A 25,732-nucleotide genomic window follows, 5' to 3' on the forward strand; every position below is an offset into this window, starting at 1 on the left:
TTTCCTAAAGTAAATTTACTTTATACACGTTAAATAAGTGATTCTCATGTTTAACAAATATTAGTTTGAAAGGAATGGATTTTCTAATGGAGCAAATAGTGAAACAGTTAGCGTTTTTAATTTATATATATATTTAAATTATGAAAAATGTAATGTTTTTTAACCATATTTCGAGTGATTTTGTGTCGACTTTCTTAAAATAATTGGAAATCAAGGAAAATGACCGTCCAGGGCTTTATTTTAAATAATATAAATAATAGAATAAAGTTTAGCATGTCAGCTGGTTGACTTATTGAAGGTTCAATACCCAGTGACTTTAACCACTGAGCAAGATCTTGAACTTTCTTTCAAACCAATCCAAACCTCTGTGTGTCTCCACCAGGACGAGTACCAGTTCTGCTACCAGGCTGCTCTGGAGTACCTGGGTAGCTTCGACCACTATGCAACGTAGGTCCTGAACCATCCAATTCCACGTCACTGCTTCGCAGGTTTGCAAGAAAAATCCGAGATCAAAAAACCGAAACTTTTGCCGGGAGCGAGATGTTTCTGGGATCCAACAGCAACAAGGAGGGTTTAAAAAAAAAAAGAACCATCGAGGGGAAGAATCTGAACAACAGCCCGGCGGACTTCCCATGTGTAATCCATATACTTACCTCAGTGTTCCAGTGTGAAGGACGTATAATACTTGTGTGTCGTGGTCAGCTATCTCCAATATGAACCAGTGAAGTACAAATGGCTTCTGAACAGGAATTATGATACTTATATGTGTATAACTATTTAAAAAAAAAAAAAAAGAGCCTGGATAACTGCTGCACCCTTAATGGGCTTTTTATCCCCGACTTTCTATTAGTTTGGTGTTTTCGAGGGATTACAAAGTGCAATGGTGAACATGTCTGTCCGTAACCACGAGGACTTCATCCAAGACTATAAAGCAGCAACGGCGAGGAAGAGGCGGCAGCGAATTGTGGCAAAACCAGAGGAAAAGCCAGGACCGTGATTTCCGCTATACTCTCCCCCCCAAGACGACTCACACACGACCTCAGACGAGCGATAACCGCCCGTCACGACCTAGGTCAAGCACACGCCCGTCTTTCGAAACAAGCCTGGCTCGGTGTTTCCTAAAAACAAAAAGAATAAAGTCCTCGTCCCCCTCTTGATGTCAGTCCCTCCGTTGCTGGTTCAGCAGCGGCGAATTGAAAGCAAACAATCAAGCTCCAGTTCCATTTTGGATTTCTCAGCCGCCGCCGTTTTTTTTTTTTTTTTTTTTTATGTGTTCTTTCTTTCTTGCCTTATGCTGACTTTGCGTTTGTCACGCTGCTTCCTGTGATAATTGTCTTATAAAATCTACAATGGAGGATGAGAGCTGATCTTCCTCCCGCCTACTTGAATTGCACTGCTTCGCAGTTTAATCGAGATAACCAGACCTTCATTCAGCACAAACACTCATTGTTCACAGACCCCCCCCAACCCCCCAACAAAATCCCGCTGTACAGAAAATCCTGTTGCTGTTGCGCCACCTGTTGACCTGTCTCCGAACTGCACAAGTCCCTGCTAACCTATATATTAATTTGACATATAACCATAACTGTTACCAGAGCAGCACAGTCGAGGTGTGTCGGACTGACTTTGTAAATACTGTCAATCATCGCAGTCGCGCGTCTGAGCACAAGCCACTCGAGATCGGATGTGATGTCGTTTTCAAATGTCGCAGAAAAGCCTTATTGTTCACGTCGTCATATTTGTTTCATATGATTTGGAGAAGAATTCTATATTTATTATTCTATTTTGTTACTTTTATGTTGTTGTTTTTTTTTTTAATTAAGTTATTTGTAACCAAGACAATGGGTTTTTTTTTTTTTTTGGCAAAATGTATTTTTATTTTATAGTTTTTGGTGCTTTTTTTTTTTAACTATGATTTGCTTTGTCATAAAGTCTGCCCTCTGTGTAGGGCGCTATTTGATACTGATTCCTGATGTCCGACTAGTTAGCTAGAGATGTACAGTAGAGGAAGAGCTAGTTTACAGTGATGCTCCTTTGAACCCTCCGCCCAACCTCGTGATAGAAAATCCACCCGCCCCCCCCAGACCCCCCAGGATGTGTTTACAGGCGGATGATATTTAGTTTGCTGAAGCACATGGTAGCAAGTGTATTTTTGACAGAGAGCGGCTAAGCAGTTTATCTCCCTGGAAAAAGGTTCTTGTTTGAAACTTGGAATTATTCTGATATGAAATCTATGTGTAGTACAGGAGTCTCGACGCTGTGTGACATATATATAAAAAACATGCTATCCCTTCGGTTTCTAACGTGTCCAGAGAAATATAAGACACACTAAAGAAGATATGTGTCGAGGGGTCTGCTCTGAGGGCAACATCCACCTCTCCTTCGTCCCTGAACTTTCCTTTTCAACCATGGATGTAGATATTGTATCTTGACTTTGTATTAAAAGCAGGGTGATTGGATATACAGCACAGACTGCTTTCTCGACTCGTTCTTCTCACGACATGCACACGATTATGATGTCGAGGTGGACGTCCGAATCATTAAGACGGAGGACCGGTGACGTTCATGGATGTGGTCAGTGTGATCCAGATGGGTGAAGACAAGAGTAAGTCAAAGATCTAGACACTTAAGCGACGCTGCAAAGGACGTGTTTCTTTCTGGCTTCCTCCACTGTCAGAGCAGATTAATAGCATCGTCGTGAAACTTGAATCGACTCCAGCTTCCATATCCTGCATGTGCATTTGATTGCAGAACCAGAGCCTCTTGTTGGGTCAGTTTTCCTCTTTCTGGAAGCTTTAAAAAGGTATTTCAAAGTACTTCAATCATAATAGAAATTAATCGTAATTGATGTAAAGATCAAGCTAGAATGGTAGTCCAAAACTAAATACTGTAGAGTTAAAAGAGCTTTACAGTCATTACTTTTTAAAAGAAATTATGATTTAAATGAATAAATAAAAAATGTTACGCTGCCTAAAAGGCAACTAATGTGAAAACCCAACTCTCCTGACTCACTCACATGTTTCAAATGTGGACGTCTTCCTCTCCAAGATACAGCAAGTCTCCCATCATGACTATGTTTTGAACTTATTACTTTATAAAGTTCTCCCCCGTCTGAAATCTAAGCGAACAAGAGGTTACAAAAGCCCATAATGCCTTAATAATAGGCTTCACTCCTCCTCCAGTCAGCTTTAATCACGAGCCGCTTTGTTTATACAATAAGTACCTTGGAGGTAAAGACTTCCACGATTTAAGGACGCACAGTGACAAACATCCATCATTGACCAATCACAGCAGAGTGCGCGTGGTGGTGGTGGTAAACAAGATTTTATGACCAAAAAACAAAGTGTTTTCAGTGGGCGGGGCTTAAGCACATTTTCTAATGTAAATATTAATGTAATGTAATGTAAATATATTGAGTACAATAGAGGTCCAAGATCTATTTAAAATAATACATTGTCTATTACTGGTGGCAACCTTAGTGCCATTTCATGAACACAAAACTACAGAATAATTATCAGTCAACACTAGAACTCTTGTTCTGGTATTCAAATGTATATTGTTACACAACACAAATAGTGTCAAACAACATCAAGCAGATGGACAAACATTAGAGTCTATTGCTGACAGACCTTTCACAGGAAATATAAGGCTTTGATATCAAACAGTTTTAATTCTTGGAGGCTAAAATGATCAAAATCAACTCCCAAAGAAATACTCTTTAAGAACTATCCTGAATGCACAAACATCCCAAAAGAAAAGTAGGGTTTAATAAAATGTATATAATGTTGAGTCTTTGCAAATCATTTTAGAAGGTTAGTTTAAATTTAAATTATATCTTTATTCATCGCATTTAATCAAACCCATATTTTTATTTTTCAATGCATTTACTTGAGAATCAGAATCTGTTACTGCCAGTGTTGTAAACTCACATGTTTTTTTTGTTAACATATGAATAAGATTAATTTAAACTATCGTGGGAGCTACAGAAAAACTGTCCCTCCTGCCGTGAGCATGACGCATGCGCACAAAGGCATTAAATATTTTAGTGAGCTGATCTGAAGTTGAACCAACAACCTTGCTTTAAGAACACAAGATCTGATACCAGTGATAAATGAATTACTCACTTTTATCCACTAGGGGGAGGCAAAGGCTGTTTTTGTTCTTCTAACCAAGGCAGATTAGTGGTGAATATTGTTAAAAACTAAATTTTAAATATTCACTCATTAGATTGGCCTTATTTACCTTTATTCACTCATCTGTCTATTTGTACATTTAAATTCAGAAATATACTAATTATTGCTTATCGCAAAGAGACAAAAATAGCCGATCCTACCTTCAAAAGTAGACGGACACCCTGGAAAGTCAGCCAATCATCACAGTTAGTTGATGACGGTCAAATATGGATGTTCTTGGTCTGTAAAAGAAAGCAAAGTTATTTAAGGACTCACAAAAACGTACTTTAACTAGTGACACGTGTCTCTACTGTATGTGTTCATCTCAGGAATAATTATATCAAGAATGTACACAAATATATGTTTGACTTACATCTTAATTAAACTAATACAATTTTTTTAATTGTCTTTAAATCATTTCTTTAGCTCATTTTCAGACTCAATCATACATGGAGTGAGAAAACAAAAAAGAACAAATTAAAATTCAATAAAATAACATTTTTTACTTTTAGTTTATGCAGTAAATGTGAAGCCTCACTAAGGTGAACAGTTCAATAAAATCTCTCTCCTGTTGCTACTGGATTTATCAGCAAATCAAAGACTGTTTTCATTCTTGTATTATCTGCACGTCATTGCACTTTTTGTTTCATGAAGATGCTTGAACAACCTGGAATGTTACGTCAACAGCCACACACACCTTCGTCAAGCCTAGTTACGAGATGAAATCGTGGTTGTGCAATTGATATCAAAGTCAGTCAGACTTCCTCCAAATGTTCCCCTGAAGAGGCTTTTACAAGAAGTGCCTTCTTCATATTATCTTACAAAAGTTGTAAAAGTATAGACAAAACACACTCACAAACAATATCAACCAAAACCTGATCAAATAACACGCACAAGCTTATACCGTCTTCAAACGCACACCTGAACAAACAACATATACATACACAAATAAAAATAGAACAGAAGGATACAGAGACTTATTTTAAAAAGGATAGCAAGACAAGCAAACAAAAAAAATCAACACACAATCCTTAAAATTACAAAACATACATGCATGCAACACATACACCACACAGAGCCTCTCTGAGAGAAACGTTAAAACACACTAAAAGACACAAAAACCAACGTATACTTAGAAACACTAACTATAATACACAAAATACTCGGAAAGAACGTAACAAATGATTTTGTGTAAATGTTAACACACTCAGACACGACACCGGAAACACACAGTTTAAAGCAAAAACCACAATAAACTTCATAAACACATGTTTTTAAAAATACACACACATACACAAATGAATTGAAACAGCTACACATGTACAAAACAAACATAAAAACAAACCTTTACATGCATTAAAAGGAAAAACATGAAAAACACCAACGGAAATATGTACATTACAGAAGCTGATGCGTAGACAATTTAAACACTGAAACACACACAAAAACGTACACAAACGCACACGTGCACAAGACCATGAAGACAAAAAAAGTCTCCCCGATACACAAAAATAAGAAACTCAATACCTGAAACACGTATTTTAACTAACAAAGACAAAACATATACAAAACACATTTAAACACAAACGGTAAAGTACACACATTGGAGTGCACATATAACGACATCCATCACACAAAAATAACACACACTTATATGTGCGAATTAAAACATGAACTACCTTTAATGTGATGTTGTGTAACAAACTGTTCTTTAGCTTTCAACACATGCAGACTTACACACACACATGCACAACTTGAACAATCAGTGAGGAGTGTGTGTGTCTGTGTTGTGTTCTTAGCTCCCGTGAACACAACTGTTATGACATCTCAGATGTGTATCTGAAACACCTGACGGCGATCACAGCATTCCTGTGCGAGTCTGGTGTGAAGGTGTGTCTTCCTGTAAACGCATTAGCGCATGTTAGTGCGTGTGTGTGTGTGTGTGAGAGAGTTTTGTACGACAAACTCCTGATTGGCTGAGTCATCACACGTTGTAAAAAAAAAGTGAAAAATATCTTTCATTTCAACTTCCTTCAGTTGGACTCCAACAACCTGCAGGACGAGCTGATTCAACTTCAACATGAGTCTCAAGACCAGAAGATTCTCTCTGGACAGCAACATGTGAGTCCATTCTTCTAACCACGCAGCACAGATAGAGGATTATTAACATTTAAAGGTAATATTATTATATTTAGGAGAATCTAGCTTAACTCTTGAAGTAATAGAAAAGCCTAAATGGCTTCATGTGAACATTAATAAATAATTAATGTGTTTAGAAAACGTATAAAAAACACATAAATGCAATAATATCCTCTAAAACTAAAAATATTATAAACATTTTGCTTAAATCAACATACCTTTGACAAAACATACAATCAAGTTCATTATATAACTTCCATTATTGGATAGTTTGCTCCAAGAAAAACGTTTTTACATTGAGTTAGAGTATAATATTGAATGAAGAATAACAAATAAGTATCACAAAAGTGGATTTTTTCTTTTGATTAAATGATATTTTTAACAAAGTCAAGTTTTTCAGTTTTTTTTGCCCCTCAGGGCCACCGTAGTTTCTCCCAGCAGCAGTGAACAGTAGCTTTGTAAATCCTGATTAAACTACAGAACATCAGCAACATTCCGTGTCACAACAACAACAGAACCTCCTTGGCAGAGGTAATTATTAAGAGATAAAGATGCATGATCTTCTCGAGCAAGAGCGAAGAAGAGAACAATCTGGTCTCTAGTCCATGGGAAATTAACATTAGTTAAAGAGGCTCTAGTACGAGTCTCTGACAAATATAAGAGCTCCATAGTGTCTATCTCTTATATATTAGATTTTTAAGGATAAGAACAAAAAGAACCGATCAAGTAAAGGACTTTAAAATTGACTTTTTTCAGATACTTTTTAGATTTATAATAAAAAAAAACGAAAAACCTACGTCTTCTTCACTCAGGGACGAAGTTCAGCTGGGTGTCGGGGCTCAGAGAGGAAACTACAAGCTGAAAAAGAAGTCCAGGCAGAGTCTGGACGAGGGTCGTCTGGATATCCAGGAGCTGAATCACAAACTCATGCCCCTCAGGTAGAACCCTCCTTGCAGATAACACCCAGGACGTCCTTTCATCATCCTTGTTGTTCTTCAGGGAGCAGACCATCGCGGAGGAGACCCTGGAGAGATCAGACGGTGTCATCAAAGCTAATGTGAGTTCTGTGTCTCTGCGGCGTCTGCAGCACAAATACCTTCCTCACATCTTCCTACACTTCTTTTTCCATCTTCCTCCAGAGCTTCATAAAGCACAACAAAACCTTCCACAAGCTCTTCCCCGAGACCCCGGAGGAGGAGAAGCTGACACACAGTGAGTCGAACCCGTCCTCCGACTAGACGCCGCAGTAGACGGTCGGACTATGAATACCTTATCCTTACTTTTGAAGATGGAATATCAGAAATATAATTTTTCTAACTCCACACAAATAAGAAAACAGGTGAACAAACTCAACAGTGTGAGAAACACTTGAACGCACCATGTCAGCAATCCCTTTAAATATATTTAAACACTTGTATTTATGCTTTATTTTGGGCCTTTTAATAATATAAATCTATATAAAAAAAGCGTATCCATGTTTTAACAAACACTCATCTTTAGCTATAGAAAATAACCAAACTATCAATAATGATAGTTTTGTTCTTGGTTCTAATTTAGTAAACATGCACAAAATTCAGATGATCTTAATCCATGTAAGTAAGTAAGTAAGTAAGTAAGTAATATTTATTTATATAGCGCTTTTCGAGACCAGGGTCACAAAGCGCTTAGACAAACAAAACAATACTCAAAAATGTATATACTTTAAAGATCAAGATAATACTGAGAACAACACAGGAGTTCGAGAAATTCAAGGAAAAGCCTGAACAAATAGAAACGTCTTAAGGTGTTTCTTAAAGGAGTCAGTAGATCCATCAAGCGCAAAGAGAGGGAAAGATCGTTCCAAAGTTTAGGAGCAACAGCCTGAAAAGATTTCTCTCCTCTGATCCTGAACCGTGTTCAGGAATCATAAGTAGATTCTGATCCACAGACCTCAGAGCCCGAGCTGGGGTGTAAGGCTGGATCAGATCAGTGATGTAAGGAGGAGCCTGTTAGCATTATTCCTCTATTTTTTACATTATCTAAAGCTTGTTTAAGATATGAATTAAGTTTTTACATTAGAGAAGGGAAATAACAATTAGAAACAAGGATGAATAATGTCTCATAAAAAAAAAATAAAAAAAAACTTTAAATTAAACGGTGAACATAGCGACAAAAAAATAAAACTTAAATATATTAACACACAAGAATAAGAACAGAAAAAAACCCAGATGCCCTTATGTACAGTAATATTAATGCGCACAAACAAAGAGACACAATACCATCTCAACACACGTTCAAACACACACAACACACATTTAAACACAGACACATTGGTGTGTTCATAAGTATATAAGGACATCAATCGCACAAAAAGAGAAACAAAATAACACACAAACACAACACCATAATGCTAAACTACTTTTGGAAAAGAAAGTTGAATATCTTAATATAAAATATATATATATATATATATATATATTCATAGTAACTATAACGTAAAGTACTCACTCAAATAAACACGTTGTAATGAATATTAGAAGATTGAAAATATCAAATCATCTTTTCAAGTTCAAAAGGTAACATTTTTCCAATTACTTGCTATTATTTAAATTGTCAGCAGAGTTAATTTAAATAATATATCAAAACTAAACATTCATTGACTCAATCTATTAATGTGAAAATGTGAGGTGAATAATGAAAAGATATATTGTTGTAATATAAAATCTAACCACTAGGTGTCACTTCACATCGAATAATGTTTAATTCTTTGCTTCACAATCTCGTCTATAATTTGAACAAGTATTTCTAACAAGTGTTATATTTCTGCAGCCTTCGCGTGTGCTCTGCAGAAGGAAGTGTTGTATCATGGGAAACTCTTCGTGTCGGAGAACCACGTGTGTTTCTACTCCTCCGTGCTGCTCAAGGACACTAAGGTAGTGACCTTCCCAGGGTTCAAGGTCAGGTGATAAAACAGTTCTCTGGTCAGGTGCTGATACCTGCGAGCAGCATCCAGGAGGTGAAGAAACACAAGACGGCTGTGTTCATGCTGACGCTGCAGACCACAGACGGGGAAAAGGTCAGAGGTCACAAGACGCGTTACTCGAGTCTTAGTTGGAGAAAAAAACTGCTTTATTTTTAAAAATAGATATTTTATGAATGTTCTCAAGGGTGTGAACAATTCCTCACTTGCTTTGTCTGCTTTACAAAAAATGTGTTTTCAGTTTGTCTAATCGCACATGAGATCTTGAACTTCCTGTTTCAAGAGATTTTAAGAGATAAGCACGCGCCAATAACACACGCGCGATAATGTTACTTAACATTTCAAAACTAGTTTTAGGAAAAAAACGTGAAAATGATAACGATTTAAAGTCTCATTCAGGGCTACATGAAGCATTCATTTACAGGAAACAATTATTTTGTTATACATAAAGCATTTTTCATTTTTTTAATAGTTAAGAATTATTCTTTTTGTATCAGAAAAAGCTCTTTATAATTCAAGGACATTTTCTCAGTTTGTCGTCACTATTTGTTTTTGTAACAAACACGCATTTGAGTTTAAATTGTTTTAATACCAAAAGAAAGTCGAAATAAATAAAAAAGAAACATTCATCTTACGAACCAAACTATTTGACGACTCCTCCCAGTAAATGTAAGATCATTTTGATTAAATACCTTTATTTGGAGCTGAAGAAATTGTTTCATTCACAATTATAAGATGTTTAAGTTCAAATATTAATTCTGATTAAGTAGATTAATTGAGCGGTGAGTTGTCCCAGCTTGCCAGGGTTAACAGAAGATGTGAAACAGAGATTAAGTCAAACATCTACACTAAGCTTTGGAACGATCTTCCTCTCTCTTTACGCTTGATGGAGTCTACTGACTCCTTTAAGAAACATCTTAAGACGTTTTGATTTGTTCAGGCTTTTCCTTGATTTCCGGATTTCCTGTTGTGTTATCAGTTTTATCTTGATCTTTAAAGTATATACTTTATTGAATATTGTTTTGATTGTTTAAGCGCTTTGTGACCCTGGTCTGGAAAAGCGCTATATAAATAAATATTACTTACTTCCTTACTTACAGAGAAATGCTTTCATTTATTCTTTCATTTTCTATAGAAATAATATTATATATTTCTATAAATAATAAAAGCCTATTAGTTATTGTGTCGTTTTTGGCTCTGGGAGGAAGTCAGAGTGTCCAGAAAAGAACGTATGAAGAATTGACAGCAGTGTTTAAGAAATAAGACGAGGTGCCGAAACACGTTCACTGCCGCGGGAGTAAACACAATCTACTAGTTGTTGTTTACATCTCACACCTTTCCCGATTCTAGTTTTCCTTCGCGTCCCTGAGGAACCGAGACATGTGCTACCGGCTCCTCCAAAGCCTGTGTTCCAGCACTCAGGTAGGATTGTTGCTAAAACATGAGCCAGCAGAGGAATCTAACACTTACAAATGGTGTTTCCCAGGAGAGCAGCACCAGCAGCAGCCCGAGGCTCTCCCCGGCTGAGATGGAACTGGAGCAGGACATGGTGAGTCGGAGAGAGGAGGGGGGGGGGTGATGATGATGGAGCTGAGGAGGCTCTTCCAACACTGTGTGTTTCTCACCAGCAGATGCCCAGTTGTTCCAGTCTGGATCTGAGCCGGCGGAGTAGCTTGAGTCTCGATGAGGAGTCGCCGCTGCTGGCCAGGAATGGTGAGGAGACACAAATAAACATCTGATTACAGGATCATTCATGCGAAAAATGGTCAATTAAATGCATTTGATTGATTTAAGGATTTTCCAAAAAGAGTCAAGAAATGACAGAGAAATATCCATCTTTAGTCAAAATGCTGTAAATATATTTTTAAGAAAACCCTTTTTTTTAAACCAACATAAATTACATTACAATCTAACTTGTTTAAGTATTCCTACTAGGAAAAACAGTATGATATACTATAATAAAAATAATGCTATCAAATGGAGGAACACAAGGTGGGATTATTTATGTATTAGAACAAGAATTAAAATAGCCGTAACTCAGTAACTTTGAGTCAAATTATAAAGAAAATAATTCATGCAAGAAAATTCTAAAATGGATATTTTTCCAGATTTTTCCAGATAGATTTTCCAAAAAGAGTCAAAAACATTCCTAATCCAAAATTCTGTAAATGTATTTTTAGGAAATCATTTATTTTTAAATGACATAAATAGTCTTAGAATTTAATATGCTTTTTATTTATTAGAGGGAAAACAGTATCATATGCTTGAATATAAATAATACTATCAGTGGTGAAAATATCAGTTGATTTGTTTAAAACAACTTTTTTTGAATAAAATGGCTAAATTACCTATAAAACAATTGTTGGAAAATGAGTGTACCATATGCTTAAATCGTTTATTTTCCCCTTTTTTTTAAAACCCGATGTAAACTATAAAACCTGATGCAGTACACATGCTAGGCCTGTTGTTGGCACTGTAAAGCTCTTGAGAAAAATTAGAAGTCACCTTTTAGTGGTGTATTAAACCACAGAAGAACAACAGATACAAGCAAGCCTAAATGCAAGCCTGTAAAAATGAGTGACACAGAGTCTCAATGAGGACCAGGGCTTCTGCTGATTCAGCTGTAAATTGTATTTGTCATGCACATTACCCAGAAAACCAATGTGTTTGAGGTATCCCTTGTGTCGTCTCTGGGTCCAGGTGAATGACCTCCTTGGCCCCCATAAATTCATATGCAGCGGTGAAGGACCTTAAACAAAAGGCAAGACAAAGGATGCCTAAAACACATTTGTTTCCGAGCCTTCGGGTCCCCTTGACCCTTAGATAACAAGGGTTAATGTTTGTTTTTCTGCCAGACCTACCGTTTTATTTTTGCTAGTCCACCTTATTCAACAACCTACTGTAAATGGTTTAGTGTAGACGACAAAATGATCCAACGAAAAGCTCCTAGATGTAATTTTACCATAATGCACCTGTGTGATGGATTTTGAAAACATATACTGTTGCTCTAATTCAGGTCATTCGAGGTTACACCCTAGAGGCCAAGTCTCCTCCGCAGATGAGAGCCACAGAGTGCGAGAGAAAACAAACAAACAAACACGAATCACAAATAATTTGTCATCGTTTTTTTGTTTTTTTCTTCAGCTGAGTCACTGAGGACAACGGAGACTCCGTTCTTCTACCTCGGGAACTCCGGCAAAGTTGGCGTGCTCTTCACCATCTACCTGGTGCTGTGAGTATTGCTTCTTGATTTAAAACTTAATGGTTTATTCTTACTTTTTATTTGAAATGTATCAAATACAGAACACTTTTGATTTCCTTTATTCACAATGAAGCAATCACCATTTTCTTCCAAAATAGATATAAAATAAAAAATAAAATAAAGTTGAAGGGTGAAGGCCATTATAAGCATGACACAAAAAACATTGTGTCATAAGCTGAAGTACATTAAAGTATAGGAGATGATAATACTCTAATAGTTGATTGAGTATATCCTTAATATTGAAAACAAGGGATGTCAAATTATGTATTTTTTAACTTGTTAAATTTGTCAATTTCCTACAAATATATAATGAAATATCAGTTTCTAGATAAACACATTTATTTTATTTAAAATACAGTGTGGATTATTTTGGTCTGGGGTGTTTCGGCGACCGGTGTCTTGTGATAGTCATGGGTTCACAATTCAGGATAAGTCCGTTCAAGAAAATCTTAGATAAATGTTTTTGAAATTGTCTTGAATTTGTGTGTGTGTTTGAAGTTAAGTTGTTGGTTTAATAGGATACACCTGCTGTTGTGTACTCGAAAGAAGATAAATATCAAGATAATTACATTCATTTTTTTTTCTATTGAAATAAATCACATGGATTATTTTTTATGGTTTTTAAAAATATCGATGGGTGTATGGATAGAGGTGAGGCAAGTCACTGTGTTGCCTCACCACCTGATTTCTCTTTACGCCACAAACATTTAAGGACATTACACACGAAAAGACTTTACGTGACCCGGTTTGTATCGGATCTCGCAGTCACAAGTTTGATCGCCACTTAAATAATTTTAATGTCAACCCCCATTTTTTTCCAGAACGTTACCCACAGCTACACAACTTCATCTTTAATAGGGTTTTTAAAGGTATCGATGGATTAATGGATAAAGGTGAGGCAAGTCACTCCGGTGCCTCCGCTGCCTGATTTTTCTTTTCGCCAGAAACATTTTAGGACATTACACAGGCTTTAGAATGTCATTCTATATAACAAATAAATCTGTAAAATTCATGTTGGCCAAACGCTAAGATCAGCAACGTGTCGGATCTCGCAGTCTCTAGTTAGTCTCAAGATTAACTCTAACAAGTTCATAGTTGAACTGTGAACTGTGCGTCTGCAGGACTGTGTTGCTGCTGCTGGTGTCGGGGTACGTGGGCATGAGGATCGTCGCTCTGGAGGAGCAGCTCAACACTTTAGGGACTCTGACTGAGTTGAGTGTACACACAAACGCACACTCAAGACAAACAGAAATGTAACAAAGGTAAAGGAAAAAAAACATTTGATCAGACGTTTAAAAAAAACGTGGTTTAACTGGTTCACCGGTAGAACTGAGATCACAGATTACATTCCATTTCTTGTTGGCACTTGATGGTTGTTTTTTTTTAATAGATTGATATTACACAACAATTATCATTACATTTTGATCAATTAACAACAAAGCTGTAGCTATTTAAAGCTTCCACTGTTTAATTCAGTTACTAAGGTGTTCGCCTCGGGTTTATTATTATTTTAAAAAGCCCTTAAAACGGATAAATATGACTTTTTATATAGATTCTCAAAAGAGCATGTTCATCTCTGTAGCTTACGTTTGAGCAAACAACATGAAATATGTTAGCTTAGCTTAGCATAGCTTCAGATGCTAAAAATGTCATACTTAAAAGAAAAACTCAGCTTAAGCGTGGACAACATTAGTTAATGTTAATTGTGTGCTAATAAATATGTTATTTATTTCTACATAGTTTTAATTTAGACATATATTCTTTTTTAATTTGGGCTAAAACGTGAGGCTAATGATACATGCTAAGACAGAGTTAGCATCATTCGCTAGCTACTTTTGCATTTATCCGCTTCTATATTTGTTTTTATCGTTATTCATGAAAACTTACTTTCATAGACGCCTCGTGTGAGTCCAGAAGCAGGTCCTCCAACATGTTTTCTTCTTCCAAGTCCAACATGGCTGTAATGTTTAGTCATTTCAAGTGGAAGAAAAGATGCTAACTAACCAAGACTTGTTTTGTTTCTCCCCGTTATAGCCATGAAACAACATAGAGGTTTGGAGCAACAATCACTTGGAGCCACTCATGAATACATCTTGTATATCTATGTTTGATGAACTGAACTGACGTGAAATTATCGCTTTAAATAAATTGTATTTATTCAATAACTGGACACTTTTACAACAGTCATTAAATGTTCATGTCAATGAGATTTAATGCATAAACATGACTTATAAATGTAGATTATTTGCATGCATTTGTCTGAAGACAACCATTTCCAAATTGTTTCAACATCACATCTTTGACTGTCTCCTAAATTAAATGTGAATAAAATGGAATTGTATAGTCTTCTATGAGTATGTCTAATAGTTTTGTTAATGGTTTATTGTAATTTGTAATGACTTAGGAAACTGTGTGAATTGATGATGCAAGAAAGTAAAAAGATTTTACAATTATTAAAACTTTTATGAAGTGTTTTACAAGTGTTGTCTGGTTCTTCAAAACACTAAAAGATTTTGCTTAAAGCTGAATTTTATTACTAAATAATAAATTGTTATTTTTCAATAGGTATCTTTTTCGACTATGAACTTTTTGATAACGCAAATGGATATCTTATCTTACATAATTGGTAAAATACCAATTTGAAAGTTAAAATGTATCCTTATGTCAACCGAGGCAAGTCTCATAACCTGGGCTGAAGGTGTTGGAAAATATGGATTGGGTGATATATCGTGACTATTTTTTTTTTAACAATACTTTAGATATTAGACAGTAGTATATCATGTTTTTTTTTCTCTTTTTTAAAACATTTTTTTCATATTATACTTTGAAAATCATGTTTCATTTTTTTAACCAGTTATTTCTATGGGTTATAGTTCAATAAAGTGTTTAAAAATACAATTGGATTTTTCTTTTTTTACATGCAAATATGTACAAAGCTTGTTTTTTTGTGTTGCTATTAAACTCCCAGCCACTAGATGGCAGCAGTCATTACGTTCTCTGCAGCTAAATGAACAATTCAATCCTGCGAGATCTGATGACTGAGGACGAGAGGATACAGTCGACAGGTTTTACACATACCTTAAAAATGATTTGAAACGGATCATGTTTGTCAGTGTTTTTTTTATTTGATGTCAATAAAAAGGTCAATATTCAGTCCCATGTATTAATTTCATTACATCATTTTCTCGTTTTGAAAAAGAGCAACATATAATTACAAATCATAAAGAATAAAATAGGTAAGTACAGTAACCATATAAACAACCCACTAATAACTGTATGGTCCCGCCCCCATCCCGCCCACTCAAGCCCCGCCCACAAACACCTCAGAACATTACGTCAGTTAGCAATAAAAAAAAGTCCTCTTCTCTTTTTTTTTGTTGAAAGCGCTTCAATGTTCCGATGCCTGGAGTTCAGCGTTTCCCCCTCACATAGATATATATTAGAGATAAAGTCCCGACCCGTCACCTACAGACATGCATTAAGTTGTCCCTGTCCACCCCCTCCCTACCCCCCACGTCCCCCTTCTATAGACATTCAGGGCCAGGGGAAACAATTTACATCAACCATAGTGGTTCTTCAATATAACGACATGTTTACACCAAAGTTCTTTGAGCGTCCCATCACGAGGATCCAGTGGTTCCCTGATATAACACCACCGGTCCACCAACATCTAAGTTTTACACACAAGCGTCCGGGTATCTAGTTGTAACAGATTTCCATTAAATATTATAGACAAATGACAAAAAAAGACAGTTTGCTGACATTTGGTAACATTTCCGCTGCGTCAAAACAGAGGAAAAATCCAACGTTTTTCCCTTTTTTAACAAAACAGCTGCAACTGTCGGCACATACCAATGATATTGAAGTTTGATGTGCTGCTGGTTCTGAATTACACGCAGATCCTCAAAAGTTCTAACAATCTTAAAGCCTGCATTCCCACCTCGGTCACAAGCCGGATGCTTTATACAATAGTGCCCGAACTGAAGACCTGCTTATTCTCATGCTTCAACTAATAGAGATGTTAGAAATGTGTTGTTGTGTACTACTGTTGTGTGGGAGTGTGTCAGTGTGTGGTGGAACCTGCACCACAGTATAGTGAGAGACTCGACTAGAAGAGCTCCTGTACATAAGGGCATCAAAAGCAAAGGATAGAAATTATTTATTTTTTTTGCTCTGATCCAGGCCCAGTCCACACGTACAAGTTCTACTGAGGGAAAATATTATTTTGACGCAATTACGGGATTGAGCCAACAGGGGGAGACAAACTACAAGCTCCAACAACACCAAGATGGAAAAACCGCAAAGAAATTCGAGAAGCCAGTTAAATGGTGCGTTCAGGTGCAGTTGGAAGTGGGAAATTCTGCCAGCTGTGTCAACTACTAAAATAGTTTATGGGCGTTTGTGAAATTGTGTTTCTGGTCCAGGCTGGATAACGAGCTTTTGTACAAGTGGACTGGGCGTCAATTTACAAAAACATCTAGTTTAGTCAGAATATATATTGAGTGAGGTTTGTAAGTAAGTTTCATTTGTAAAAACTTCAAAACATGGTAGTTCTCCCTTTTTACTGACCAAATACTCACTTCAATCTGAATGAGCACAGCTATTGAACATAAGCAAATAAATACTGACAACTACACCCTGGTGTGTAGTGAAAACCCAACGCATTACATGTAAATGGTTAGTGCCTACCTACTACTTAGTGTGACCTCCTACGAGATATTTTTGACCTGATGCTCAGCACGGGGATCTTCCTCCGTGCGTGGTGTGGTTTTGTCAGAAAAAGACAAAAGTTAGTTGCACAATAGATCTAGACCAACAGGACAGGAAAAGAAGCTAGAAAGCAAAAGCGTGATTCTGTGCAACAACTGTGATCATCCCCAAATGGAAAAAAAAGGGGGAAAAGGTTAGATTAAGAAATGCCCAAAGAGTCAGCTTGATGCCTGCTCGACAGGTAAACAGGAAGTGGAGGCATCACAGGTGTGACCAGACTTAAGTGAGCTGGTCATACTGTGGAGGTATTCTTCATACATACGTACATATGTAAATAATTTAAAAAATGTTTTCTTCAATTTGTTCAAGTCAAAAAAAATGAGTCCTTCACTTCCGTCAATGACCGTTTGAGTTCCGCAAAGAAACGCACACTGCTTACACACACTGACCCTCCAATTATGTGTGACAGTGAAACTACTCACACTGTTGTTACCATCAACACACCCAGAGTTTTGGCTTCCAATTCTAATTTGTATCCTCCACATGGTTGTAGTGTTGCAGAGAAGTGGTATTAATAACCACCACGTTCTAAAAATAGTTCTTTATTGAAATGTGCTGAGCAGTAACAAAGGTGTGACGTTTTAAAGACACACAGTATTGACAAAACGCACACATCCCTTTTTTTTTTTTAGGAGTACTACTCAAACATCCACGCACTCACACAGTCTGGTTTTTTTTTGACTCAAACCGGTTACAAGTGGTTTTCTTAGGTGTGCTGAGCAGCCAGGTCCTGGTTGATGAAGCGCCGTAGTCGCTCCAGGTACTGACTGTAAAGCTCAATGTCGTTGTGACCGGCTCCTTCCACCCACAGCGGCTCCACCGCCTTGGGACAGCGCTCGAAGAGGGCGAGCCCATGGGAGAAGTCAATCACCTCGTCCTCCGTGCCGTGGATGATCAACACCGGGGACGGGATCTTTGAAACCTTCTCTATGCTGTAAAGGAGAGGAAACAAATTGAGCGGTTTGACTCGGTGTTTACACAGATCATCGTATTACACAAACCATCTTTATCCTGTTTGCGCCCCGTCATCATTTCATTACAATTGATTCCAGCTTAGAGAAGTGTCGACAATAAAAAGGCATTACAAAATGAAGAATCTTACATAACAAAGGCCTCCTCAAAGAAATTGAGAGCGCCTTGAAGTGTCGAGCCGACTCAGTGAATTATTCACCTGACAAACATCATGGTTCTGCAGGAGACGCCAATAAATCTAAGGCCGCCACAGTCTGACTCAGCACAACCGCACGGAGGATGTAATTTCAGGCGACATGCTTTCAATGCGGCAATTCTCAGACGTCGCGATAAGGAAACACAAAAGAAAGCCGAGCCGAGAGTCGACAGGGAGAAAAACATCGCACAAATGTTTAATGCTGTGCACAGTGACATTTGGTGGAGCTAGAGCCAGACCAACGCTGCACCGCGAGATTCCGGGTGTGACAGGATATACAGCAACTACAAGAAAGTCCCTAAGTAGTAATTGACGTAACACACATTTGCATGTCATTATATATATTTTTTTAATGAAAAACTAAACCACGTCAGTCCTTATTAAAGGAACGCATTTTTGGAACGATATAATCATTAACAAAAGTGTGGCCTTTGTTAACATCATACCAATTGGGATCAGGAGGCCTTCAACTCTCCCATGTTCTCCCACCACAGAGCACACCTAGCGCCACAGCAACAGCACACATTCTTTTTTTAAACTATACTTCAACGTGAAAGCCTCTGTCTGAAAAGGCCATCTGTAATGACTCGCTTTAGGCCCATTTCCAGCTCCTAAAGCTCTCCGTCGATATTTCACTGCTCACTTTTGTAGCTCCTTGCTGCACTAGGCACATTAGACAAAACATATCCAGAGAAAAAAACCCTATAGATTTTACCATTAATTAAGTTGTTTTTAAAAATAAAATAAAAAGACTTTGGATGAACACTGTTTATGTTTTGTTTCCGTACTACAACTGATATCCGTCAGTGCCCAGTTTCATTCATAAACAAAGAAGTATACATCATTAGTGTTTTGGTTTAACCACACAGTGACTGAAGTCAATTGCAAAAAAAAACCCCAAAAAACTCAAAGCATGCCATCTGAACACTCACTTGGGAAAAGCATCAAAGCAGTAGGTTTTCTTGGTGTCCGGGAAGGCCACTCTCATCCCTGAGGTGAGAGGAGAGTGGAGGACCACGGCGGCACATTCAAACCGTGATGCCAGGTCCACCGTGGGCACCGTGCCGATGCTCTGACCATACAGGATGATGTTCTCGGGGCTGATGCCATACCTGGAACAGACGGAAAGATGCATTTTAATTCACTTGAAAAGTTACTTTGCGCGTCACGTTACCAGAGAAAAACACACATGTACATGTTATTATTTTAAACCTTTTGTATGTGCTCGAACAATAGTGTAATTTTTCCTCAATTATCATTTCCTAATCATTTTCAACAACATTTAATTAAGGAATTAAATATATTCTGCAGGATGTTGAGACAATTTAAACTTAACTCACGCTGGTAACTTAATTATTTTAAATATGAGAAAAAACAAAACAGCAGTAAGGAAACTTAAGAGTCAAAATGTGTTACAGTGATAACTTATCAAAAGAATTTTGGAAAAAAGAATGCAATGTCAGATCTTTTCTTTACCTTGAGCGCAGTGCATGCCACGCTGCATCAATGTCAGCGTAGAGGTTCTTCTCTGATGGCTTCCCGGTGCTTACGCCATAGCCCGAATAATCGTAAGAGAAGATATTGCAGTTTATGCGCGTGCCTAGGCCGATGTAAAAGCTACTCATCTGTCCAAGATCCACTGCGTTACCATGAGAAAACAATACAGTAAATCTGGAAAGATAATGAGAAAATACTGTATTAGAGTCAATGTCACATAAAGAATACTCAAAATATCAAAGTAAAATGACAAAGCCAACGCGTTAGCCTCACCTTGCATTAGGGGCACAGCGAATGTACATGCATCCAATCCGGTTTCCTCTATTAGACCTGGTCAGGAAAACATCTGTCACATCCAGCTCTCGCTGAGTATACTGGAACTCTGCTCTTTCTGTGAGATGCAGTTTCCATCTTCCTTCAATTCCACCTGCAGAACTAGCAGCAGTGCTGCTGCCACTACTTCCTGCAGCTCCTGCACTGGTGCCACTACCATTCGTGCTTCCTCTGTCACTTCCACTACCGGCACTTAGCCGAGAACGCAGTCCCGGAGCTCCCAGAGAAGGTGCGGACGTCCCAGAGGTAGACCCAGTAGTTACAGTTCCAGTTGTTGGATCTTGGTCAGGAAGGAGAGCATAGGTGGGCTCTGGCGGGAGGAAAGCTAGCTTGGCTGCAATGCGACTTGGACACGGTGGGCAGCAGAACAGGCAGCATAGCTCTCGTATAGACAGTCCGTTCATTTTCTGTTGGGTACAAATAGATTGCATGGAATGATTCAGTGAATACATATCAATATTTACAGAGAAGCATGAAAAGAGCATGAGTCACAGGTGGACAAACAGTGGCTTTAACATATCCTGGACTTACCTAGATTCTGTAGTCCCTGGGTCTTCAACTCAACCGGGCACACACCGTGCCAACGTCTGCTGTTCTGGTCTTCCTTTGCTCAATATTTATTGGCATCTAGTTGCATCCTGCCAACTCTTAATAAAGAGGAGAGGAGTTTGTGGAGATGGGAGGCTGAAAAGAAAATCTTTGATGTCATTGCATGCGATTTTTGGACAGAGATACTCAAATTACCATAATAATCGGATGGTTCTGACCACACTGCGTGGGCCATCATTAAAAATCAACCTTGTTTTGGTTTTACACGACATTGTAATTAGACAGAAAATGAATCTTCCTAGTTCTTAAATCCATCACAAAACAAACCAAGCTCCAAAATTAAATGTTCCACTGCTTCTTAACCACTGCATTCCCTCGTTTTAATCTGGCCACAAACTGTCCTTTTTCACGTGATGTGTAACTTACATACAGCATTCAAAGAACTCATTTTTAGGTTCGCCTTCAACAATGGTGTCTCCATTATCGAAATAACAATAACCATTAATATGGGTGGAATTTACAGAATCCCTATTACACTCATGCATGCAATGATTTTTTCATATTCTGTAAACCAACCCTAATAACAGACAGAAAGCCGAGTGCTGACTCAGTCTAGTAAGTGGGTACCCATAATTACCCATGAATCCTGAACAGATTCAAGAGACTGGTAGCTTTCCCGCGAATAAATGGACAAAAAAAAGTTTAATTATGAAGTACTTCTATGGTTCTCACACAGAACACAAGAGATATTTTAGTTATTTTTTTTAATACTTTTACAATTATCTGCCTGCTTTGTTGGTTTGATGATAACAAAATAAAACCATGTTGTATTTTTCTTCTAGTTAAACTATAAGATTTTTTATGTGACACATATTTTTAATCAGATTTAAATGGATCTCCTCAATCACCTTCTTATATTCACAAGTATAGTATAAGCTTGAGGCCTTTAAAACGTATGATGTAAACTTTGTAATGAACATTACGTGTTAAAATTCAACATTTTACATCGGTTTTCTCCCCGTTTGTAGGTATAATTGAACACGAACAAAGACTTACACTGAACCTTCTTATTCAAATCCGGGGATCAACAACCCCAAATTAGCATTATTTGTCCGCCCTTCCAAAAAGACATGGGTGTACATTACTAAGAGATAAGCAAACACCGACCAGTAGATAAAGACATGATCACAGAAACCCTTAGCCTCCCCACCCCGTCTACAACACAGAAAACGGGACATGCTAATAAAGCTTCGTGGTAACGACGATAACATCCGAGGTATTGCCGGTTCCTCCGTCTAGTCAGGCACACATTCAGGACAAGTGTCGGTGGCAAAAGTAATACACGCGTTAATGTCGCCATTTGACACCACGAAACACAACGAAGAGGCGAGTGAACGAGGAAAAACACAAATACTTATCGTTAGCATAGCAACCAGCTAGCATCTCTCGCTAGCCACTAGCTAGCTACTTACCAATTCACGGTAGGTTGTCCGGTAAACTCGCTTGTCGCTATTTAAACATAAAGGCGACAGAAAACATTGAAGCATATGTTTATGTCCTGGCATGGAGGTTTTCAGGTGAAGCGCAACCGGAGATATTCGTGCTAGCAACCTCAAATTTATGGCTGCTAGCTTTTCTCACTGCTACCGCTGCCCGTATAAACCCGGAAATGACGTAAAAGCATCTCCATTTCAAATTCTTGTTTCAACGAAGATACGATTAAGATCGAACAAATATTTTTAATTTATAAATATTTAGGAAAGTACATTTACAAATAACAGTGTAATAATTCAGTATATTAAATATTCACGGTACATTGCGCTTAATTCCAACCCACAAAAAGAAAACAATGTATTATTTTCTAAGCATATGCTTTGTTGCCACGGTCGCTATTTAATAACATTATGAATACTATGCTTTTTAAAGTAAATAGAATATGTTCTATTATAAGTATTTTTAAATAACGAAAAATAAATACATTTATAATTCTGCTTCTTAATGGCAAACCTTTTTTTATGTCCAAAATCTTAAAATATATTTTACTTACTTACTTTATCTTATTTTACACATATCAGCTAAATTAATAACAATAATTATAATAGTAAAATAATAATAACAATAACATAATAATTACAATTACAATAACAATGACAATAACAATAACAATAACAATAACAATAATAATAATAATATAATTATTTATAACAAATATTTGTGACAATAGGGTTCCTATTAATGTTAACATTTTCAAGTGTAGTGTAGAACGCTTTGTAAAAGTTGTCTTAATGCGATAGACTATTATCCATTCGTCAGCTGGTGTAAATGCAAATTACATTAAGGCAAAAGCAAGATGGCCAACAGAGGAGATAAGATACAGCAAAGGCAATATGAAATTCACTGTTTTGATTATGTAAACTATTTGTTGTGACACTGTTGCTAATGAAGGTGTCACTTACTCCTCAAAAATGTCTGTTCAAATGCATTTTTTTGCAAATAATAATAAGAAAACACAGAATTGTACCCTCATTGGTGGAATGTGGAAATGTAATTACTCTATATACATTTATATGTAGTATTGTCCTCATACTTGGATCTGGCGTTGAAGAAATTACAGATTGCTTTGTGACCCTGGTCTAGAAAGGCGCTATATAAATTATTAGATTATTATTATTATTATTGCTTCGCTTTTGAAGAAGTCCTAATCGCTATAATTTGTTTTAAAACTAAAATATGTCCAAACAGCAGCTTTAACTAGCTAATAGAGTAGATTGTATCCTCTCGTCCTCAGTCTTTATATATCGCAGGATTTCATGATTTATACAGCTGCAGAGGACATAACGAGAGCTGCCATCTAGCAACTTAAAGTTTAATTTCAACGCAAAAATCCACAAACGCTTGTTAACTATACATTTAATCTAATTTATTTAATTTTATACACTCTTTATTGAAATGTAAACCCTAAAGGAACTATGATAAAAAACTAAAATGTGATTTAAAAGCCAAAAAAAATCAATAGTGTTTTCTGTCAAATATTCGTACCATATTCAGGAAAATAATATTAATAGTGTATGCATTCTCTTGTTCTCAGTCATTGAGGGAATCACACAGGATTTCATTGTTATAGCTGCTGAAGACGTAACAACTGCTGCCATCTAGTAGCCGGGAAGCTGAATTGCAGCACAACAATTAACAAATGTGGTGCATATTTTCATGTTAAATGTACAATTAAAAATTCACACGGTGCTGTAAAATATTCAAAGACTATCATTAATTCATAAAAAAGTTTGTATATGGGTGTGATATAGAACTGTGATATACTGCAATATTTTGATTATTATATACAGATATCTTTTTTTCAGTCTCTTCAATGTAGTTTTCTTATGGATTGTCGTTATATCCCTTGTGAGACTTGGACTAGCAACTTGTTTTGGTTATTATTGTGTAATTACAGAGATGAGCGAGGGTGAGAAAGAAGGGGGGGTGAGAGAGAGAGCGAAAGAGAGGGAGTGAGAGAAAGAGAGAGAGAGACTATTCATCATTGATCCACTGCAGGATGGTTCGGGGCTCTGAATTATGGGCTCCTGTCGTCACAGTGGCTGCTCTTCGTAAGACATTAGCCTCGACACAGTAAATTTAGAAAAGAAGAAGCAGATCCTGCGGCCACTGACTGGTTCCTCTCGGCACGACTCTTGGGTCAGTCTGCGGGCTTTTTTTTTTCTTTCTTACAAGCAAGGGATCCAAACGCAGCTTGGATTACAGAAACAAACACCTTCATGCGAACTCGTTTCCTCTCTGCGTTTTCTAGTTAACTGCGCGGTTTTTTTTTTATCTTCCTTTTATTTTTTGTGTGATGCGACGAGTGCGCGCAGGATCCGCGGAGGACAGAGGCAGGTGAGGTGCGGCTGCTGGTTGTGGACGCATCCGAATCCTGGACCCGTTTCCATTCAAAGACGACGACAGTCCCGCAGGAGTGGAAAGAAAGAAAAAAAAAAAAGGTGCGACTGGATCTGACTCCCCACCTGTCCATCTGCTGAGGTGAGTGAGCCAGGAGTCGTGTCAGGTACTCTGTCAACAGCGCAGTTTCTTCACCGCCTTTTGCTGCATTTCTGCTGGTTCACCGGGAGATACAGAAGTGTTTGGCACCGTCTGGACCTTTGTGTCTGCAGCAAGTTGACCGGATTCTTATATTTTTTTCCCTTCTCGACACCCCTTTGCGACAGTGCTGTTGTCAGGCGAGCAGAGAAGTAGTTATAAAAACTGCATCGATCCCACAGCTAGACGAAGGGTTTTTTTTATGTTCCCCCAAAGTGACACCGGATTGTTCCCGAGAGGGGTCTCAGTGACTCTTTATCCAAGGTTTAATGTTCAGGGTCAAGGCTACATAGACATTTCTATTAGATGTACACAGATTGAAAGAGTGGAGAAGTGTATATAGAATATATATGGGCTGGGCCCGCCCTCCCACCAGACAGACTAAGTTGAAGCCACGATGAGTGGAGGCTCCTATGAACTCATCTGCAAGAGAGAGTTAAACAAAAGGCTACATGCATAATTAATATTGTGGTTAACTTCATGTGCTATTGTTAGTTCAGTGTCCATTGAGTTGTATTCAAACGCTCCTATACTTAGATCTATGAAAATATCAACATAAAATAAGTTGATACGACTCATTGTTTTTGCAAAAACTGTCATGTACATCCCTTTATGATAAGGATATTAAATGTATTTTCCAAAAACACAAAGAGGAAAAAACAAAAAAAGAAACTGATGTCGTCGATATAAAGAATTATATAAAGCCTACATAGATTAAAACATTGATAATAGACAAAACCTCTTGATACAGCCTTCTTAACTCATCAAACTTATAGAATTGTACACCCATT

At 37.4% G+C, this 25,732-nt stretch overlaps 4 protein-coding genes across 7 annotated transcripts in view; 3 read left to right on the top strand and 1 right to left on the bottom strand.

Annotated features, from left to right (window-relative positions):
- ptprsb (protein tyrosine phosphatase receptor type Sb) overlaps positions 1 to 2,468 on the top strand; it is a 100,750-nt gene extending 98,282 nt beyond the window's left edge. Inside the window, exon 36 of the mRNA XM_087811511.1 lies at positions 383 to 2,468. Within this exon, the coding sequence (XP_087667637.1) occupies positions 383 to 451 (69 nt within the window). The 3' untranslated portion in view covers positions 452 to 2,468. The remainder of the gene's footprint in view (positions 1 to 382) is intronic.
- Positions 2,469 to 6,142: 3,674 nt separating this feature from the next.
- Positions 6,143 to 15,012, top strand: LOC148063615 (uncharacterized). Of its 4 annotated transcripts, none has more exons than XM_087810842.1 (12): positions 6,144 to 6,293; positions 7,124 to 7,249; positions 7,311 to 7,368; positions 7,451 to 7,523; positions 9,120 to 9,223; positions 9,277 to 9,366; positions 10,621 to 10,692; positions 10,757 to 10,819; positions 10,899 to 10,983; positions 12,415 to 12,502; positions 13,654 to 13,794; positions 14,567 to 15,012. In XM_087810842.1, the coding sequence occupies exons 1-11, from the start codon at positions 6,253 to 6,255 to the stop codon at positions 13,787 to 13,789; spliced, it is 936 nt and encodes a 311-aa protein (XP_087666968.1). In that variant the 5' UTR covers positions 6,144 to 6,252; the 3' UTR covers positions 13,790 to 13,794; positions 14,567 to 15,012. The 4 variants fall into 4 exon arrangements, with proteins under 4 accessions (XP_087666967.1, XP_087666968.1, XP_087666970.1 ...); XM_087810844.1 differs by having other exon boundaries at positions 13,654 to 13,743; XM_087810841.1 differs by having other exon boundaries at positions 6,143 to 6,293; positions 13,654 to 15,012.
- A 112-nt stretch (positions 15,013 to 15,124) lies between these two features.
- LOC148063616 (alpha/beta hydrolase domain-containing protein 17A-like) lies at positions 15,125 to 22,501 on the bottom strand. The gene is made up of 6 exons (XM_087810839.1): positions 22,322 to 22,501; positions 20,832 to 20,984; positions 20,241 to 20,707; positions 19,947 to 20,141; positions 19,403 to 19,582; positions 15,125 to 18,234 (listed from the first exon to the last, which is right to left on the bottom strand). The coding sequence occupies exons 3-6, from the start codon at positions 20,702 to 20,704 to the stop codon at positions 18,009 to 18,011; spliced, it is 1,065 nt and encodes a 354-aa protein (XP_087666965.1). The 5' UTR covers positions 20,705 to 20,707; positions 20,832 to 20,984; positions 22,322 to 22,501; the 3' UTR covers positions 15,125 to 18,008.
- A 1,871-nt stretch (positions 22,502 to 24,372) lies between these two features.
- The window catches only part of LOC148063617 (semaphorin-6B-like), a 47,328-nt gene continuing 45,968 nt past the window's right edge, over positions 24,373 to 25,732 (top strand). The window contains exon 1 of the mRNA XM_087810845.1: positions 24,373 to 24,884. The gene's annotated coding sequence lies outside the window, so the exon portion shown is untranslated. The remainder of the gene's footprint in view (positions 24,885 to 25,732) is intronic.

The sequence above is a fragment of the Callionymus lyra genome, chromosome 16 (genome assembly GCF_982586985.1).
Source record: "Callionymus lyra chromosome 16, fCalLyr1.hap1.1, whole genome shotgun sequence".
Lineage (NCBI taxonomy): Eukaryota > Metazoa > Chordata > Actinopteri > Syngnathiformes > Callionymidae > Callionymus > Callionymus lyra.